This window comes from Eubalaena glacialis, chromosome 11 (genome assembly GCF_028564815.1).
Source record: "Eubalaena glacialis isolate mEubGla1 chromosome 11, mEubGla1.1.hap2.+ XY, whole genome shotgun sequence".
NCBI classification, from domain to species: domain Eukaryota; kingdom Metazoa; phylum Chordata; class Mammalia; order Artiodactyla; family Balaenidae; genus Eubalaena; species Eubalaena glacialis.
The window spans coordinates 67,096,164-67,115,980 of NC_083726.1; the positions used below are offsets into that span (position 1 = coordinate 67,096,164).

At 57.5% G+C, this 19,817-nt stretch overlaps 1 protein-coding gene across 6 annotated transcripts in view; it reads left to right on the forward strand.

Moving 5' to 3' along the window:
• Positions 1 to 19,159, forward strand: part of RAPGEF3 (Rap guanine nucleotide exchange factor 3) — a 32,933-nt gene extending 13,774 nt beyond the window's left edge. For 2 of the 6 annotated variants that reach the window (XM_061205300.1, XM_061205298.1), the window contains exons 3-28: positions 3,983 to 4,036; positions 4,124 to 4,230; positions 4,441 to 4,562; positions 4,702 to 4,870; positions 5,482 to 5,566; positions 5,891 to 5,951; positions 6,062 to 6,138; positions 6,335 to 6,481; positions 7,031 to 7,143; positions 7,435 to 7,523; positions 7,829 to 7,907; positions 8,113 to 8,263; positions 8,341 to 8,423; positions 9,234 to 9,291; positions 11,855 to 11,936; positions 12,211 to 12,357; positions 14,311 to 14,408; positions 14,858 to 14,983; positions 15,070 to 15,251; positions 15,516 to 15,606; positions 15,746 to 15,796; positions 16,732 to 16,819; positions 17,167 to 17,231; positions 17,665 to 17,740; positions 17,820 to 17,891; positions 18,739 to 19,159. In XM_061205300.1, coding sequence (XP_061061283.1) covers positions 3,983 to 4,036; positions 4,124 to 4,230; positions 4,441 to 4,562; positions 4,702 to 4,870; positions 5,482 to 5,566; positions 5,891 to 5,951; positions 6,062 to 6,138; positions 6,335 to 6,481; positions 7,031 to 7,143; positions 7,435 to 7,523; positions 7,829 to 7,907; positions 8,113 to 8,263; positions 8,341 to 8,423; positions 9,234 to 9,291; positions 11,855 to 11,936; positions 12,211 to 12,357; positions 14,311 to 14,408; positions 14,858 to 14,983; positions 15,070 to 15,251; positions 15,516 to 15,606; positions 15,746 to 15,796; positions 16,732 to 16,819; positions 17,167 to 17,231; positions 17,665 to 17,740; positions 17,820 to 17,891; positions 18,739 to 18,857 — 2,592 coding nt within the window. In that variant the 3' untranslated portion in view covers positions 18,858 to 19,159. Of the gene's footprint in view, positions 1 to 3,982; positions 4,037 to 4,123; positions 4,231 to 4,440; positions 4,563 to 4,701; positions 4,871 to 5,481; positions 5,567 to 5,890; positions 5,952 to 6,061; positions 6,139 to 6,334; positions 6,482 to 7,030; positions 7,144 to 7,434; positions 7,524 to 7,828; positions 7,908 to 8,112; positions 8,264 to 8,340; positions 8,424 to 9,233; positions 9,292 to 11,854; positions 11,937 to 12,210; positions 12,358 to 14,310; positions 14,409 to 14,857; positions 14,984 to 15,069; positions 15,252 to 15,515; positions 15,607 to 15,745; positions 15,797 to 16,731; positions 16,820 to 17,166; positions 17,232 to 17,375; positions 17,640 to 17,664; positions 17,741 to 17,819; positions 17,892 to 18,738 lie in introns of those variants that run through there. The other 4 variants (XM_061205296.1, XM_061205295.1, XM_061205297.1 and 1 more) reach the window with 4 other exon arrangements.
• Positions 19,160 to 19,817: the final 658 nt, after the last annotated feature.

Sequence of the window (19,817 nt, forward strand, 5' to 3'; positions counted from 1 at the left end):
CTCTTCTCTGGATGATGCCTTTGGCTGAGGAGGGGCTCACTTGAGGGAACAAGTACCCGGCAGGGAGCATGCACACACAGGGTGAAGGGTGGATGTTGAAAGGAGGTGGGGCCCAGAGTCCCAGGAGGACAGTGCTGGGATTTATTCAGGCCATGCCCCCTTCTTAGAAAATCAAGGGGGAAACCCATCAACCTCCTGAGGTCTGAAGAGAGCACTTTCTGTTCCTACTAGACCAGGACAAGAGAAAATGAAAGCAGGTTACAGCAGGAGGGCCTGAGGTTAGATGCAGAAAGGACTTACTAACCACGGCAAAGCTGATGCTGGAATAGGATGGAAGAACATCTCCTTTGGAAAACATGACGGGGAGATGAGATCTTGTCTGATGTCCGGGAGCCTACAGAGGGACCAATCTGTCTAGAGGCAGGGACAAGATCAGGATGACCTCTGGTGGGTCCTACCAGCTCAGAGAAGCCTGGGATGCTTCTCTTTGAGTGACTGATTTGGGGGAGGTGGCTCTATTCTCTAACTCAGAAAACATGCTTTCATCCAACCTGTCCAAATCATGGTAGTAGCTAATCGTTGTGTAGTATTTCTATCCCAGGCGCTATTATGAGCTTTACTTTGTCATATCAAATAATCTCACAACAGCCCTGTGAGATAGCTACTAATGCCATCATCTCATTCTATAGATGCGAAAGCAGAAGCACAGAGAGGCTAAGTGACAGGTCTAGGGTTACACAGCTGCTAAGGGACAAAGCTGGGTTTTGGTCCTAGGCGATCTGGCTGCAGAGTTCAAGCTCGTAGTGTATTTTCTATTGCTGCAGATGGTAACACTGACACCCCAAAACATCACCCCCACTCATGCATCCTTTCCCAGTCCCATCATACACAGCCCTGGCCTGAGACCCTAGCTGTGGCCTAAGGAAACTGGTCTGACGGGTCCCAACACGGCTGTCTGGCTCTGTGCCTGCCCCTCCAGTGCGACTCTGACCCTCAGTGCGGGGGGTGGGGCAGGCCATGGTGCTGCTGCCGGGGAAGCTAGCTAGGACCTCCTCTTCCACCCTGAGTCCTTCGTGTCCAGACACGAGAGGAGGCAGTGGGCGAGGGCCTTCACCCCTGCCATAGCAGCCACTGCTTTCCAGCTGAGAACCCTCTAAGCTGACACTCAGGGTTATCAGATCAGGGATAGGGTCAGCGGAAGTACAACATTTCTTGCACTGTGTCCAGATGACAGGTGCCCAGCATGAAATAATAATGTTACATCAAGTTACTTAACACTGACTAAGTAGTTACTACAGAGCAGGCACGGCTTCGAATGCTTCATGTTATTAACTCGTTTGATCCTCAGAATTACCCTGTGGGATAGGTACTATTATCATCAACCCCACGTGACAGATGAGGAAGCTGAAGCACCGAGAGGTTTATAAGCAGCCCAAGGTCACACAACTGGCTGGTAATGGGGAACCAAGATTTGAACCCAGGTGCCTGGCTCCGGAGCCCACACACCTGCCTGCTGCTCCGGAATAGCACCTCCACCCTGATCCTAGGAGGTCCTGGTGCACGGGAACATGGCAGGGGGCCAGAGAGACTATGATGACAAACCTATGGAACTTTGTCTAACCCAGTATTTTCCAAACTTCCTTGCCCATGGAACATTCCTGAGGGCAGAATTCACCTCTATCATCTCTGCTTTCATGGCACACGGTGGGGGAAGCACAGGGCCGCGGAGGCACCATGGGATATGGTAGGGCTTGGTGGCTAAGAACATGGGCTTTGGAATCAGAGAGGCACAGTGTGAATTCTGCTGCTCCTATTTACCAGCTTACAGGGCAGGTTATGTAACCTCTGAGCCTCCTTTTCTCTAGCTGTGAAATAGGAGACAAACACCTACTTCAGGGTCAGCGTTGGTAGAGTTATTCAGTAGGATCTTCAATTTCTAAGCAGTTGTGTGGCTCTGGGCAAGTTGCTTCATCTCTCTGGGCTCCTGCTTTCCTCGCAAAATAAGAAGGATGTCTTCAGGTCCCTTCCTCAGCTCTGATGGGCCGCAGCCCCCAGCTTCTGAGCCTCGTGCACATCCCCTGGGGCAGGACAGGAAGTGGTTTAAGCAAGGCCTGAGGATCTGAGATCTGAGTCTTGACCAGCCTGACCACATGACCAGGCGCCTCCCCTCCTGATGTGCCCTCCGGGGTCACAATAATACCAGGAAGGGAGTGTGTGCGGGAGCCAGGGTCGCGGGCACCGAAGGGACTCGGGGCAGGGACTGGGGCCACCTGGGCACTCTGCATGCACAACAACAAGTCATTAGCACTCGGTACTGTTTGTTCCAACACGGGGGGCTGGCTGGGTAGAATTCCTGCCCTTCCTCCTTCCTTAGCTCCTCCTCCTCCTCCTCCTCATTTCCTGTCACTAAGTCTCCAGGGCTATGTCTGGCACTAGGATGGGCCCCATGACCGGGTCAGGGATACCTATGGGACACCTAGCGACTTCCGCCCGGCATTGGGCCAGGCACCTACGCACGCCAGACCTCAGGCCTCTGCCTGGCACACAGTGGGAAGATGCTGGGACCAGGGGAGGGGACTGTGGCCCCAGGCCTGGTCGTACCCTAGCTCCCCAACCAGGTCCTCTTCAGGCCCTGTGTGCGGATGGGAAAGCAGCAGAGAGAAGCGGGACGGGAGAGGAAACAGGCAGGTGTGGTGGGTGGAGTGAGACCGAGAATGTGAGCACTTCTGGTAGGAACTTGAGTTTATCCGTGGCTGTATGGCTGTGTGTCTGAGTTACAAGGGCACTTCACCTCTAGACTTTTGTTTCTTCCTAAGTCAGGGAGGACAGACAATACCTGCTCTGCCTACTTCCCATCTGATCCTATTCTGTATGAGATCAGATGAAATCACGGAGGTAGACATTCTTTGTAAACTTCAAGTGCCTGCCTTCGGGACGGCTCATAGAGGGTAGGGCATCCTGTCCAGAGATGTCCACAAATTCCAGTTCTCAGGTAGTAGGAAAAGAGGGGGCATGAGAGGCTTTCATGGCCGACATCCCAGGGCACACAGGCCCAGGAGTCCCGGATGCCCAGTTGATGCCAAGGGCAGGGAAACCTTGCTTACCAATGATTTGTACGTAAACCCCGTCTTCCAGAGCTGTCCTGTGTGCTACCAAGACTGACTCACTCTTACAGGGTTAGGGAATAGCAGCCACAGCATCTCGGAAAGGAAATGGGCTTTCCAGCAGGCAGCCCGCCCTCTGCTTCGCAGATGAGTAATAATAACTAACACGTATATACAGCTCTATGTATATGCCGGGCAGTGCTTTAAACATGTGATCTCTATTAACTCACATAATTCTTCCTAAAGCCTGAATTGTTGTTATGAATGTTATAGATTTATAGGCAGGGAGAGGTTAAATCATATATTCAGGGTCACACTGCTAGTAAACAGAGGAGCAGGGATTTGAATCCAGGGGTCGGCTCCAGGGTTTGTATTTTTAACTACCAGTCTGCACCGAGGCCTACAGAGGGCAGGAGTTTCGCCCACGGCCCTGTGACTGGGGACTGACCCTGGCTTGGGAGCAGGCCTTGGGACTCCAGGCCTCCCGAGCTGCTCACTTTCTGGCCTCTCCCTGGCCTTCTTATCTCATGTCCTCATGCCCCCCCCCCCAGCTCCACTGTGCCCCTTCCCTACACGGTGCAGTTTACCTGGGAGCCTGGGCACACCTGGGCCCTGAGTAAGCAGAACTGGGGTCTCATCTGTGGGGATGCACCGCTGGGGTCAGGAAGGAAGACAAGGGTCTGGTGATAGGGCAGCAGGGCGGGCATGAGGCGGATGCCTGGCATATGGGGCGTGCTCAGTGAGTATTTGTTGAAAGAGTAGCTAAGTGGATGCCTGGAGTCGGGGACTGGGCAGAGGCTGGGAGTGATGGGGGTGGGCATCTGAGAGCTGGGTTTAAAGGCCTGGCACTAACACTCAAACCCTCCCACTACCCTCAGACGCCACTCACCAACAGCGAGGAGTCCCTGGATTTCAGCGTGAGCCTCGAGCAGGTACAAGCCACGAGGGGTGGAGCTGGGAGGGGGCAGCACAGCCAGGGGTTCAGGGCCTGAGCCAGCTGTGCCTCTCCCCGCTCCTAGGCCTCCACGGAGCGGGTGCTTAGGGCTGGGAAGCAGCTGCATCGGCATCTCCTGGCCACCTGCCCCAACCTCATCCGAGACCGAAAGTACCACCTCAGACTCCACCGGTGAGTGGTGGCCCCGGCTACCTCCTCGCCCACCCCCTCCAAACCCTCCCCACCCACTGTTTTCTTTCCCTTTCACTCTGTCCAGGCACCTGGGCCCAGCCCTGCTTCTAGACTAGGAAGGTGCCTGTCAGATGGAGTGTTCCTCCCTCTCGCCTCTCCCGTCCTGCCATTTGAGTCTCCTTCCTCTTCCCTGTCCCCTTCCCCTCCCAGGCAATGCTGCTCTGGAAGGGAACTGGTGGATGGGATCTTGGCCCTGGGGCTGGGGGTCCATTCCCGGAGCCAAGCCGTGGGAATCTGCCAGGTGCTGCTGGATGAAGGTGCCCTCTGTCATGGTGAGCCCTAGCCCTGGGTGGGTGCCCGGGGCTGGGCAGTCCTGGGGAGCAGGCCTCCGGTGGGCATTGCAGCGGGGGCCTCATACCCACGTGGCCTCAATTTCCTCTCCTCCCCCACGCCTGGGCCTCTGCCCCCCAGTGAAACACGACTGGGCCTTCCAGGATCGAGATACCCAATTCTACCGTTTCCTCGGGTCGGAGCCAGAGCCTGCAGGCATCCACGAGCTGGAGGAGGAGTTGGCTGAGGCTCTGGCCCTGCTCTCCCAGCGGGGGCCTGACGCCCTGCTCACGGTGGCGCTTCGAAAGCCGTAAGTCGGGCGCCTTGCGTCTCGCGGCCCTGCTCTCGGACTCGGAAGTTTCTGTTTCCCCTCTGAGGGGGTGGTCCCTTACTTTTTGTGGAGGGAAGGGACCCTGGCTGGACCAGAGGCCTGAGCTCTGGTCTGCATTCCACCATGGACTTGCTGTGTGATCTCGAGCCCTCCTTCCCCCTCTGAACCCGGTCCTTCCTCTGTAACTGAGGCTGTGGGGCACGTGGCCTCCGAAGACCCTGCCCACTCTGCGATGCAGAGAGACGGAGGGCTTTGGAATCCGCCGGCAGGTCTGCGTTCAAATTCCATTTCCACTGGCTACTGGCTCGGTGACCTTGGGCCTCTCCATGCCAGCTTCCTCTTCTGTCAAAGGATAACAATACCCACGTCATGGGGTTGTCGTTGAGGGTGGAATGAAGTAATGCGTGTAAAGCGCTTGGCCCAGTGGCTGGCACACAGCGTGCTCCCGGTAAAGGCTGGCCCATTATTGATAAACAGCCGCTGCTAGGGCACCGCTGGCCCAGGCCCGAGCTTGGTGGACGCGGTGGCTCCCCGCTCTTGGCCTTGGGCCCACAGTTCATCACTTCTTCCCCGACTTCCTGTGCCCGCAGCCCCGGGCAGCGGACAGACGAGGAGCTGGACCTCATCTTTGAGGAACTGCTGCACATCAAGGCCGTGGCCCACCTCTCCAACTCGGTCAGCCCCCCGGCCCAGCCCTGCCCTCCCCACCCCCAACCTCCCTTCCCTGTGACCACTGCTGGGCCCGAAGACATTCCCCTCCCTTCTGCCTGTGGCTGGGAAGCTTCAGTCTAATTTCTTGCCCCCCGGCATCCTTATCTAAAAGTCCTTCTGCCTCTCTTTGCCCATTTCTTCCCCTTGCTTTGTCTCCTGCTGAATCCCAGGTCACCCAACCTAACTACATCTCTGTCCCCTGAGCACTTGGGGCTTTGGACCTAACCTCCTCACATGGCCCCTCTTCCCCTGAACTCACCTCATTGACCCTCCTCTCCCCGCCCACAGGTGAAGCGGGAATTAGCGGCAGTTCTGCTCTTTGAACCACACAGCAAGGCAGGGACCGTGTGTAAGTCAGACAGGATGGGAAGCTGGGCACCAGGGACCTGGACATGGGCGGAGGCCACAGGGAAGAAGTGGTGGGTCCCTGGGGGCATGTCTGATCTGTGCTTCTCTCAGTGTTCAGCCAGGGGGACAAGGGCACCTCATGGTACATCATCTGGAAGGGATCTGTCAATGTGGTGACCCACGGCAAGGTGAGTCTTTCCTCCCTGCCCAGCCCCCTGGGGTGTAACTGCTCTCTGGTCCTTGACCTCATGGGCAGTGCCTTTAAGAGACCCAAGGCTGCCGATCTCCCAGGTCTCCTCCTGCTTTGGTGGCTCTGTCCGCCATGGGTCTGTCCCGGCGAGGGCTGGGCGGCTGGGCTGGGCTGTGACTCAGGCCTGGCTGCAGGGCCTGGTGACCACACTGCATGAGGGAGACGACTTTGGACAGCTGGCTCTGGTGAACGATGCACCCCGGGCAGCCACCATCATCCTGCGAGAAGACAACTGTCATTTTCTTCGCGTGGACAAGCAGGACTTCAACCGTATCATCAAGGTGCCATTGCTGGGGTGGGGAGGGCAGGGGACATGGCAGCGACATGTCTCTGGAGAAGTGGTGTGGGGCAAAGAGTAAAGACCAGAGAGAGCCTTTAAGGATCAAGGAGAGGTCGAGGGTGGCGAAACTCGGGGTGATGGCTGCAGGTGGCAGCGTAGTCCTGGGTGTGTGAGGGGGTGCAGAGCATGCTGAGGAGGTTCAGCGAGCCCTGGGGACCCTGGCTCGGGTGGGAGACCAGGGGGGTGGGGTTACAGAGGGTTAGGGGTCTAGGGTGCAAGGGGATGCAGCATAATGGAGAGTGGGATCCATGGAGGGAGCCCTGGGAGGGATGGGGTGGAGGAGGGGCTCAGGCTGGGTGATGGGCAGGGGTGGGAGTGGGGGTAAAAACCAAGGTCATGGGCACTAAATGGAGTGGGAGAAGGGCTGAGGGTCCCTGTGGGAGCCTTGTGGGGTTCAGGGTTTGGAATGGGGGAGGGAGAGGGAGAAGCTCTAGGGTGGGGAAAGGAGTCATGGTGTATGTTAAGCACTGGGTGTTGGCTTGTTCTCCAGGATGTGGAAGCAAAGACCATGAGGCTGGAAGAACATGGCAAAGTGGTGTTGGTGCTGGAGAGAACCTCTCAGGGCACTGGCCCTTCTCGTCCCCCAACCCCAGGCAGGAACCGGTAACATACCCACCATGCTCCCTCTCCATACCATCTCTCTTGCCCACCTTCTCTCCTTCCATTTCCCAGGCTTTACTCCCTTCCCTGTGTCATACCCCTGCCCTCTGGCCACCTGGGGGTGGAGAGGCTTCCAGGGACTAAGAGGCATCCCCTGAGTTGGTCCCCTCTCCACCCCAAGGTGAGAGAGGGCTGGCAAATAGGGAGGAGTGATATGATTGATTATTGATGTCTGCCCTGGCTGTGGGAAGGGGAGTCGTGGCATAAGTGCTATGGACTGGCTGCTTCTGCTAGGTATATAGTGATGTCTGGCACCCCGGAGAAGATCCTAGAACTTCTGTTGGAGGCCATGCGGCCTGATTCCAGTGCTCATGACCCAACAGGTAGGGGCAGGAGACACCCTGGCTGCTCTCTGACTCATTGGGTGGTCAGCACAGTGTGGGAGAGGGCCAGGCACCCTGCCATCTGACCTCATCGGGTGCTAGTTTGGTCCATTTGGTCAGTTGGCGGGAAGTTTGCATTCCTGTGTTCTTGGCTTGGGTGGGAAGTGCGGTGACAGGGATTGGGCATCTCTGGTCCCTTGTCCGTGGTGGGATTGGGGAAAGGGATGCTCCAGCTGTGCATATACTTGTGCTCAGTAGACTTGACCGCTGAAGCCCCCATCCTGTCCCCTGTCCCTGCCCTACAGAGACATTCCTCAGCGACTTCCTCCTGACCCACAGTGTCTTCATGCCCACTGCCCAGCTTTGCGCTGCCCTCCTGCATCAATATCCTTCCAGCCCCAGGGGATTAGGATGGTGTGTGGAGTGGGGAGAAGGAATCCCTCGTATCATGGCTGTGCCGAACCCTCCAAAGTGCCAGCATCATGCCAGGCCCAGCTTGTGCATGGGCTCTGGGCATCCTGCCCCTCCCTTGCCCAAGGTGTGGTGGGTGGTCTGGTTGGATGTTGTGGTTCCCTTGACTGGTGCCCACTTTCCACGCGGAGCCTGCGGGAGGCAGCGAGCAGGAGTGCAGCACCTACATCTGCAACAAGAGACAACAGATCCTGCGGCTGGTCAGCCAGTGGGTGGCCCTGTACGGCCCCATGCTCCACACCGACACTGTGGCCACCAGCTTCCTCCAGGTACCTGGGAGTGAGGCAGGGCTGGACCGGGCTGCCGGGGCGAACAAGGAATCTCAGTGAACCTTGGCTCCTCCCAGAAACTGTCAGACCTGGTGAGCAGGGATGCCCGGCTTAGCAACCTGCTGCGGGAGCAGTGGCCAGAGAGGCGGCGACACCACAGGTGATGCTTTGGCTCAAGTTAACTCGTCACCTGCGGGACGGGCAGCACAGCGGGGATGGAGAGCACCGCCTCTGGGGTCAAACACGTGGCTTAAATCCAGGCTGCACCCCTGTAGCTATGCCGCTCTGAGCCTGTTACCCCCACCCCCCCCACCCCCTAGGGCTTCAGCTCTTGTCTGTAAAACTGGGAGAATACCTACCCCGCGTTGCGCCTGAAGAGTGCAGCGCAGGGCGTGCTGTGCTCACTTGTCTAGTCTTGCTCATTTCAATTAGTGTTCTTACCAGTCCCCTTGCCGCTCACCCTCCCATCACGTGCTCCTCCATGCTCATGCAGCCCACGGTCATTCGTGTGTCATCCTTCTAGCCCCAGCACACCTGCTGTGCTCACTGCCTCCTAATTAGTGCCAAGCACCCTTGGTGCCAGCTCCTGCCGGCCCGCCCGGTCAATTTCCTAGCGTTTACCTCGCCCTCCCAGACCTTCCCGCCCTCCCAGGCATCCCATGGGGTCAGCTGAGGTCCAGGGAGAGCTTCTGTGCAGGCTGCCTGCCCTGACACCGCGTCCCTTTCTCCCTTGAGCTCTCTTTCCCTCCCTTGCTGACCTGGGAAAATCACAGGATCCAGGGGCTGGATTTCAAGTCTTGCCTGTCTCACCAAATCTTTGATCCTCACCAAATCTGCAAACCTCTGAGCCTCTGGTGAGGACGGGTAGAAGCCAGAGCCCGTGTCGTCCTCTCTGCTCTTGACCCCATGTCATCCTGCCTGCAGTGGGCCCTGCCCGCCAGTCTCACCTCCCTTCTCTCTTGCTCCACAGGTTGGAAAATGGCTGTGGGAACGCATCTCCGCAGATGAAGGTGTCTGCCCCGAATGAGGTCCTCTCGCTTCTGCGGGGCCCCAGCTGTCCCCACTCCTCCAGGGACCACTGGGCCCCTCCTTCAGCCCCTACCCAAGGGGCTCTGCGTGGGAAGCCCCCATCCCCTGTCGGCCCCAGGCACATCCTTGGGTCTGGGATAGGTGTTCATGGAGCTCGGGCTTCATGTGGCGCTGGGGCCAGGCCCTGCAGGGAGACACAGAGGTCTAAGGTCACTGCTCCCCCCGCCCCCACCAAGCCAAGGGGCTTTTATTCCATCTGGGAGGTGATTCATGCTCACATTTAGAGCCAGTTAGCAGTTCCCACCCGGGAGGTGAGGGGTGGTGCCTGGGGGTAGCCTCGGAAGCCCAGGGGTTCCTGGGGTCCAGTGCAGGGAGCCAGAGGAAGGCAGGCCAAGATCCCAGTGCCATTCCCAGCAGTGGGCTAACGAGGGAAGCAGGAGAGGAGCCGTGACCGGTGCGAGATTTGAGGAATGGGGTGGAAAGGGCTGGGAAGGTAAGTTGGGGCTGGCTGGGGGGCTCATGCATTGGGAATAACACCCAGATGCCTCACCTGGGCCTGCAGTGCCCAGCTGCTTCTCCCACCTCATCCTGCTCCCCCCTCCTCCTCGCAGGCTCCTTTTCGGCTAAAGGTGAAGCTCAGCCCCTCCTCAGTCTCCTGCCCTTACCTGCTGGCCCCTCTCCCACCGGCTCCCCTCCAAGGTGTCCTCTATGGTTTTCCTCAAAGCATTATCCCAGTGGAATTGTTTTCTTTGTTTGTCTACTTGCTTATTGTCTGTTGGTGTCTGTCATGTCCCACTAGAATGCCCGCGTGAAGGGCCTTGACCTCTGTCTCCCCAGCCTGTGGTTGCCACTCAGAGAACGGCCGGCGGGCACTGCGCTAGGTGCTGAGGATGCGGTAGGGGGCTGGGGGAGCCACCCTGGCCTCGAGGGGCTGGCAGTGAAGCGAGAGACGGGGCTGCAGAGCAATCTCATGCTGTAATAAGGGCAAAGACAGGGGTCTCTGGAGACAGGAAGGGGAGGGCTGACTCCAGGTCAGGGTCAGGGAGAAGTGACCGCTGGGGCTGAGAGCAGCAGGGAGTGAGGGTGGAGAGGAGAAGAGGCTGCAGGAGGGTGTGAGGGGGAAGGGAGCCCACCTCCTAATGGAGCCTGGAGGAGAGGGGGGAGGCGGGCAGGGGCCAGAGCAGGTGGGGCCGCCCCCCGTGGGCCACGGTAAGGGGCCTGGCCTTTGTCCCCAGAGCAGTGTGAGCCATTGAAGGTGTCTGAGCCAAGGATTGACAAGGTCAGATTTGTGTACTGAATAGGTCAGCTGAGGAACCTGCGCTTTATCCAGTAGACAATGGTGGCCTGGGAGCCGTGATAGGAAGCTTAATCTGGCCCTGGTCAGGCAGATGGGAGTGGGAGAGAGGGAGGCACCCGAGAGGTGAGGCTGGCGGAGAATATTTGGGCCGTTTTAGTAGATAAAGAGTGAGGCAATACACGGGCTGGTGGACCCTGGGGTTGGCCTGGGCTGGGGAGGGGGGCACACGGAGACCCCAGAACTAGATGACATGTCGTGGGGAAGCGGGGAGTGGGCACCAGGAGCCATGAGCCCAGGGGAATGGCCGAAGAGTAGCCTGGGAGGTGGGATGAGGGATCCGAGGGGTGTGTTGAGTTTGGGGTGATGGAGCACAGACACGGGAGGATCCAGGAGGCATTTGAGACCAGGGCTTGGAAGAAAATTCAGTGCTCAGTGGTATGGTTTTAAGAGTCTTCCATCTGCGGGGGTGGGGTGGGGTGGGATGGTGCGTGAGGCTGGGAGGAGCTCGGAGGGGAGTGCAGAGATCTGGAAATCCAGGGAAGAACCATGAACCAAGGTCCGAATCTGATCTGCCACCTTCAGAGCAGGTAGAGAGTCAGTACAAGAGTTGGAAAGAGTGGTCGGTGGGCAGAGGAGCTGTGTGAGGGAGGCCTCTGGCCAGCGGGGGCTCCCCAGCAGCCCACTGTGGTGGGGCCATGGAGGAAGGGTTGTGGGGTGATGGGGCAGCTGACACAGTTGAGTGCTGGTGGACAAGAGCGCGGTATGTGTGTGTGGGGGGCACAGGCGACAGGTTAGGATTCCAGCTGGGCCACTTAGCAGCTGTGTCGCTTTGGGTATGTTACTTAACCTCTCTGAGCCTCACTGATCTCATCTATAAAATGGGGATAATAATATTTTGTCCAAGGGCTTTTGTGACTATTTAGATACTTAAAATATGTCTGTACTTAGCCTGGCATGTAGCAAATAGCAAATGGTAGCTGAAGGAGGAAAAGACCGAGATCAACAGCTGAGGTGTGTTCGTATTAGAGCAATTCTGGAGCCATCTGGTAGAGGGGGTAACACACATGTAGAGGGGCACAGACTTTGCTCTGTCTCCTCCAGGAGCCTCAGTCCCCAGCGCCTTACCTGGCCCAGATTCATGGGACAAGCAGAGCCCGAGGGTAGTGTGCGTGCCCCGCGGGTCCCCTGCTCCTGGTGACAGAGGCCCCTCCCCGTCCCGGCATGCTCTCCTGTGTCCTCCTGGCCTTACTTTCTCTCCCTCTCAGGCCCGGAACATGCCTGTTTGGCTCCCCAGCCAGGATGAACCTCTCCCCAGCAGCAACTGTGCCATCCGAGTTGGGGACAAAGGTTGGTGGTCTGTCCGAGCCAGTCAGTGCATAGCTCGAACCCTACTGTCATCACCCTTGACCTTGGGGCGCCTGGCCGAGGATGGCATGCCGTGCTCCTTGGGGTCTCTGTTTCAGGCTCCCCCTCTCCTTAGCTCAGGGCTTCCCACCCATCCAGGCTACTCTGTAGCGCCCTTGCCCGCCTCCTCGGGACCCTCCCTCCGCTGCAGTTGTTGCCCTCTCCCTCCTGGGGTGGGGAGACCAAGCAGCCTTGGTCAGCCAGCCTTCCTCTCCAGTCCCCTATGACATCTGCCGGCCGGACCACTCGGTGCTGACCCTGCAGCTGCCTGTGACGGCCTCAGTGAGAGAGGTGATGGCGGCGTTGGCCCAGGAGGACGGCTGGACTAAGGGGCAGGTGCTGGTGAAGGTGAACTCTGCGGGCGGTGAGTTGTGTCTCTGGGTAGGGTGGCCCCAAGGGAGGGGACCCCCTCAGAGCCGTGCCCATCCCCCGAATTAAGATTATCATCATCTTTATTATCTTTATCATGTTAATGATGATTAGCATTTATTGGGAGGTTTATTACATCTCTTCAAAGTGCTTTGCGTGTGGTGCTGAAGAGCATGAACTCTGGAGCCTGCTGCCTGCATTTGACTTCTGCCCTTTGGCTCCCTTCTCTCTGTCCCTGGGCAGGATGCTTAATCTCTCTGTGCTCTGTTTCATCATCTGTAAAATGGGGATGAAAAGAGTGCCTGCTTCATAGAGGAATTGTGAGGATAAATGAGCTAATCTATAAAAGTGTTTAGAATGGTGTCTGACCCATAGTCAGCACTACATTATTATCTGTTATTACATAGCTACTGCTACATCATTATCATGCTTACATATTTATTTAACCCTAATAGCAATCTTATGAGACAGGTATTTTGATCCTATTTTCAGACAAGGAAACTTAAGCTCAAAGGGGTTCAGTGGTTTTCCCAAGTTCACACAGTGAGAGTGTCGACAGCCTTTGAATTCGGGTAGTTGCTCATTTAGTCTGTAGTCATCTCTGAGGGTCAGCTGTGGGCCAGCAGTGTGTTAGGAGGTAGAGGTACCATGGCAGGTAAGACAGAGCAGCTTGATGGTTAAGAGCCTAGACTGTGGACTCCCAGATCTGAGCTGGAATCCCAGACCCACTGCTTACTAGCTGTGTGATCCTGGGCAAGTTGTTTAACCTCTGTGAACTTCGGTTTCCTCGTCTGTCGAATGAGCACTGTAACTGTACCTATCACATAGGACTGCTGTGGCTATTAAATAAGCTACTGTGTTTAAAACTGTTAGCACGGGACCCAGCATAAAGTTGGTGCTCAGAATACGGCAACGTGAGGATTATTAAGACCTGCCTTTGGAGAACTTGGGACATTAAAAACCACTGTTGTCCATGAAGGACACAGCCCAGGTCTGACAGCTGGAGCCCAGGGTAGGCAGCTGGGTATCCAGAGAACAATGGCAAGGAATGGCAGGGAGACCGGCAAAGCCTCCTTCCTTCAGGAAGTGGGGAGAGAGGATGAGGTCACCTGTGCCTATGCGCTGCTCTGGGAAGCACTGCCCTCTGGTGGCTACCTGGCAAGTTGCAGTTGTCCTAAGCCAGTGTTTATTGAGACCCTACGTGCCTGTGCTCTGTTCAGAGCACTGATCCTTTTGATTGACACCCATGTCAGTAATCAATATTTTATTACAAACTCCATAATATGTGTATATTTCCTTGTAAGTCACATACATGTATTCCTACCCTAATGTTACATGATCATAACACAACACACAAAATAGAAATGCAAAACAGGTGAGAAAAATCAATAAAGTGAGAGAGCTAATGTTTTTTCCTGGACACGCGGATGGTCTTGCGTACCTTACTTTGGAGACTGATGGTCTAGGGACTGGGGACTCAAACATGACTACAAACACGGTCTCAGTCCACAAGAGCTGATGAAAATCCGCACAAAGATTTCTGCAGGGCATTTCCCAATTTTCAAAGGGCCTATATATGTATCATATATTTATAGCCACTATTTATATTTATATCAATGATTTCATTTGACTTGTGAGTAGTCAGGGCAAATCTTAGTGCCTCCATTTGACAAAGGAGGAAGCTGAGGCTCATTGAGGCTCCAGCGTTGCCCAGTGTCAGCCTGTCTCACTAAGACTCCCCTTTCATCATCCTTGGGCCGTGCTGCCCTGTGTGTGTGGATGCGTGGGCATGCGCACCTGTGTATTTAGAACACCTGCCCAGGACTCCAACCCTGCTACTGGGAGAAGAGACCTTCCAGCCTCCTAAATGGGGCCTCCACCCTGCCTCCGGTTGCTCGCTGGCCTCCCTCTCTGTCCCCACCCAGCACAGCCTCTGCTCTCTTTGCAGACGCCGTTGGCCTGCAGCCAGATGCCCGTGGTGTGGCCACATCGCTGGGGCTCAACGAGCGGCTCTTTGTTGTCAGCCCTCAGGAAGTGCACAAGCTGGTAGGGACAGGCAGGGCGGCAGGGCCTGGGGAGGAGCTGAGTTTTGGGGGTGGTAGGAGTGGGTGCTAGGAGAGGGTCACACGGAGAAGACGGGGAGGGCTGGCTCTGGCTGCCGCTGGGCCTTAAGGAAGAAGAGGAAGGAGTTGGCCTCAGCCAATGGGGAAAGTCCCCAGGTTGGGGGAGGGGAGAACTGGCTGGGAGCTCTCAAGGGGGAAGAGGGAGACCTGCCCCATCAGGGGTTCCCCAGAGAACAGGCACCCTACAAGGAGGGGTCCCAGCATTGGGGAGCTGTCTGGGACATGCCTCCTTGGGAAGCCCCTCCATCAGATGCCCCTCCAGCCCCTGCCCTCCCTGGCATTCCTCCGACCCTGGGCACAGAGGCTCCTCCCACCCTGCACCTTTCCCCCGGATTCCCCAGGCAGCCCCCCTGAGCACTCTCCCACCTGCAGACCCCACACCCCGAGCAGCTGGGGCCCACCGTGGGCTCTGCGGAGGGGCTGGACCTGGTGAGCACCAAGGACCTGGCGGGCCAGCTGACGGACCACGACTGGAGCCTCTTCAACAGCATCCACCAGGTGCAGGGGCAGAGCGGAGGGGAGGGGGCCGGCGATGTGGGCTCCCCACCTGCCATGCGCTGACCTCTCATGCTGCCCCCGCCCAGGTGGAGCTGATCCACTACGTGCTGGGCCCCCAGCCCCTGCGGGACGTCACCACCGCCAACCTGGAGCGCTTCATGCGCCGCTTCAATGAGCTGCAGTACTGGGTGGCCACAGAGCTGTGTCTGTGCCCTGTGCCTGGCCTGCGGGCCCAGCTGCTCAGGAAGTTCATCAAGCTGGCTGCCCAGTGAGTGCCTGTGGGCTGGGTGGGCTGGGTGGCAGAGTCCTGAGGCTGCCTTTACTTAAATGCCCGATCCATGGTCAGGGTGTTGCCAAATCTGCCACCCCCATGCTTCCCTGAGTCCCCTGGAGCCTCTGCCTCCCCACCCCGTGCGGCCCCAGTGCCCACAGGGACAGCGCTGGCCTGGCCCGGCGCTGGGCCCCAGGCCGGCTGTTGTATGGGTGCGGGGCTTTGCACGTGGCTGAGGGTCTCTGGGTCTTCTGTTCACAGCCTTAAGGAGCAAAAGAATCTCAATTCCTTCTTTGCCATCATGTTTGGCCTCAGCAACTCGTCCATCAGCCGCCTGGCCCAGACCTGGGAGGTGGGTTCCATCTGCCGGGGCAGGCCAGGACCTTCCCACCCCGGTCCTGAGTCAGGCCCCTGCCCATTCTGGGGGTCCTTTTTGGGGATGGTGCTCCCACCCCAGAGCAGTGACAGCCCTGCCTGCCTCTCCTTCACAGAGGCTGCCCCACAAAGTCCGGAAGCTCTACTCGGCCCTCGAGAGGCTGCTGGTGAGTGCTGGGCCCCGGCTCCTCCCTCCAGAAACCCCGATTCTTGGCTCCCTTGCAGCCTCTCTGACTGTCCTTGTCTACTTCTCTGGTTTCCAACCCTGGGTCAGGGCCTGGCTCCCTTTGGCCTGTGAGTTTGGGGTGCTGGCTGAGAAACAGGTGTTTAGCATGATGGGGGGCTCTGCATAGTGTGCTATATCCCTCAGTGTGTTGGGGGGATGGCATTTGCTGTGGCTATGAGGTCCTGCATGAGGGCAGTGTCTGGCCCTGGGGTCTGAGGTGCCAGGGGACCACTGGCGGATGCCGGCTTCCAGCTGACCCGCCTCAGGACTCAGGAAGCAGGTCCTGACCCCAGCTCCCATGGTGTTCTGGGGCCTGTCAATGGCCCCTCAGGAGACTCAAGTAGCCCATGTGCCAGCCTAGGCCAAAAGATGAGGAAAGAGCTGAGGAGCTGAGCCCTCCACTGCCAGGAACTGTTAGGGGGGCCGGTTTGAAAGGTTTGACGGTATTCAGGGGAGAGCTAGTGCAGGGTGCTTTCATCAGCAAGGCTCTAAGACGCTTGAGGAAAAAATTCTCCTGGGGCTCAAGAGGTTCAAAGGAATTTACCCACTAGAGAGAGAGAGGGAGAAACAGGGACAGAAAAGAGAGAGTTTTCCATGAAACCTCAGGACCCCTGTGATAATGGCCATGACGTGTCCTTGGGGTTTAATCAGAGGCCAGGAAGCCACATCATGCAGACTGGCAGTCATAGCTCCCGGCCCCCTCCCGCCTCCGCAGAGCCTGCTTTGGTGAGATCTGGGGCCGAGAGGAAGCTGAGCTCCAAGGGGATGGGTGCACAGCCTCTCCTTGGGACGGTGGGCATTTGGTTGCGCTGTGGCACGTGGTGGGTTATGGTGTATGGGACCTTCCCTCTCTCACTGTGGCTTCTTCCCTCTCAGGACCCCTCATGGAACCACCGTGTGTACCGTCTGGCCCTCACCAAGCTCTCCCCTCCCCTCATCCCCTTCATGCCCCTTCTTCTCAAAGGTAAGAGGACCAGTATCCACCTCCCTTTCTCCATCCCATCCATTCCTGCCCCTGTGTGTCCATCCGACCCTCTGAGTGATTCCAGTGTGCTGGTGCCCTGGGGGACACAAAGAGGAACTAGGAGTTCACAGGGTAGAAGCAGAGTTAAGACATGCAGACATTAGATGGCCGATGATACGAGGCCTAAGAGATACAAGGAAATCGCTCCAGGAGGTTAGTGGGGAGGAAGAGGGCCATGTGGGGGACGGACAGGGCCGAGCCTCCCTGTTCTTGGCCCCTCACCTTTCCTTGGCTGCTGGAAGGGGAAGGAGTTTGGGGATCTATGAGCAAAGCCCATCTCTTTGCAGACATGACCTTCATCCATGAGGGAAATCACACACTGGTAGAGAATCTCATCAACTTTGAGAAGATGGTGAGTCCGAGGAGAGTTCGTGCCTGACACTGGAATGGGTTGCAGGCTATGGCGACGATGGCCTTGGAAGGGGTCGGGGATGGGGTGGGAGATGGTCTAAAGTTGTTCTCAATAATATAAATATGAATTCTTCCTTTAAAATAGCCATTACGCCATTGCATGCCCTCGTGAGGTGCAGACTCCACTGGGGAGTGCTGGGGTGACAGCCTCAACTATCTCGCTCTTCAACCAGAGCCCCCTCCCGTCTAAGCCCTCCCTGACCTCTGTTCTTCCCAACGCCTGGTCCCCGCTGGGTCTCTGGGTGAGCTGGGGCACAGCAGACAGGACCCCGTCTCCTACAGCCACTAGTTCCTACGAGCACTTCAGCTGTCCCCCAGGCCACACCAGGGTCCCGTTCCTCACACCGGGTCTCATGTCCTTGCTTGGCCCACAGAGAATGATGGCCAGAGCTGCGAGGATGCTGCACCACTGCAGAAGCCACAGCAACGGTGAGGGGGCGGGTTCCCCGGGTAGGTGCCCCTGACCGATGTCCCCTTCAAGGCACTGGCTTGGTCCTGTCTCGCTGACTCCCCCCCTCTCACCCGCCAGTGCCTCTGTCACCACTTAGAAGCCGAGTCTCCCACCTGCACGAGGACAGCCAGGCGACCAGGATTTCCATGTGTAAGTGCGGGCAGGGGTGGGTGTTGACAAGTTGGCCATGGCTGGCATTTACAGGCACGTGCATACATGATGCTGATAACGCTTCACGACACCTCTATGAGGTAGGTAGAATGTTATCCTAACTTAAAGATGTGCGAACAGGCTGGAACCTTGAAGAAACCTGTGGAAGCCACAGAGTTAGATAGAGCTGGGACGCAGGTACTCTTACTCCAGATCTGCGTTCTTTTAATTGGCCTTCAGTTGCATGAAATGGGATTAATTGTAATCCACAGTTCATACCACACTGTCATCATTATTTTAATTTATGTATGTATATTCTGATGATACGATGGGCACCTCTGGACCCAAGCCAAATATGAGCACATTGACAATAACTTCCATCTCCCTAGTGGTGTTCCTCTCTCCCGTCCTCTTGCCCCTCCTGCCCAGGGAAGCCACTCTTCTGAACTTTGAGTTACTCATTTTCTTGTTTTTTAAAATAGCTTTATTATATATATGTATGATAAAATATATATACACACGCACATACATATACATCTTTTAAATGCCTCATATATATATGACAACAAAATATTCTTTAGTTTTAGTTGTTTTTGAACTTAGTAAAAGGGGTATTAAACTGTATGCAATTTGGGGGGCCTGTTTTCTCCAGCCTGTGCCCTTGACCACCATGCTATTCTGCCCCAGCAGGGGGGCGGGGTGTCTTCTAGATTGGCCGTGGGAAGTGGCAGGCTCGGTGGCGGAGGGCAGGGAGGCTGATTCGCTTCTTGGAGGAGGAGGGGTGGGCTCTACAAAGTGCGTGGTGCACCCCCCCCCGACCACCCCTCCCCCCTCTCCCCCCACTTAGGCTCGGAGCAGTCCCTGAGCACCCGGAGTCCAGCCAGCACCTGGGCTTACGTCCAGCAGCTGAAGGTCATCGACAACCAGCGGGAACTGTCCCGCCTCTCCCGGGAGCTGGAGCCGTGAGGAGGGGCTGGGCTGCAGCAGGCACTGGCCGCCAGGAGAGCCAGGGCGAGCCGGGTCAGGAGGCCCACGGGCTGGCCGCGCCGGGCAGGGGCTCTCCGCGGACTGAACTTGAGGCCCTGGAGTGGGCGGCATGGAGGCAGCCGTCCCCTTGATGACTGGCGGCCAAGGAGGACCTCGGAATGGAATGAGCCGGGGCCCAAGGCCAAGGAATGGGGGACAGAGAGGCCCTGGAGTGGGTGGGAGAGCAGAGCGCTGCCTCTGTGTGTTCAATAGAGAGCTCTCCGCACCAGGTCTTTTCCAGATTCCATGCCTCTCGGCTTTGTTGTCCGGCCATCGCCAGGCCCCTGGGGTGTGTTTCCGCAGTGGACCGAGCGTCTGCCTGTGTGTGGCATGTGTGTGGCAGGGGCAGGCCCGGTGCCCGGGGAGGCGGGGAGGCAGGGAGGCAGGGAAGGGTGGGGGCCGCGCTGCTTTTCTTTCCACGGCCTGTGCGATAAACAGCTGGGTGTGGTCGGGGCTGTTTGTCCGGGAGTGGTGGTCCCTGAGGAGCCTTATTGTTACCCTAAGCGGACAGAGAGGCCGTGTTCTCTGGCCAGCCCCGGGGGGGTGTGGCAGGGAGGGCCGAGCCCTGCCCCCTGCCCGGGATGGTCTCTGGGACCCTGCAGGGCTCCAAGGCTGACTGCGCCCGGACCCCAGCCACTTGGTCACAGGAGCGGCAGGAGCCTGGAGCCCTGCATGGGGCTGGCCCGAGTGGCCCTCAGCTGTCCACAGTGGTCTGAGAGGTCGCTCCTCCCTCCCCTCCCCTCCCCTCCCCTCCCCACTCCACTTCCTGCCCCTCCGCCTGCAGCCCTCTGGGCGGTGCTCCGAGAGGCAGCAATGATGGAGAGGCTGAGGCAGAGGCTTCTGAGGGGAGCCCATCCCTTGCTGAGGCCTAAGGGCATCCAGGAGTCAGATTTCCTGTCA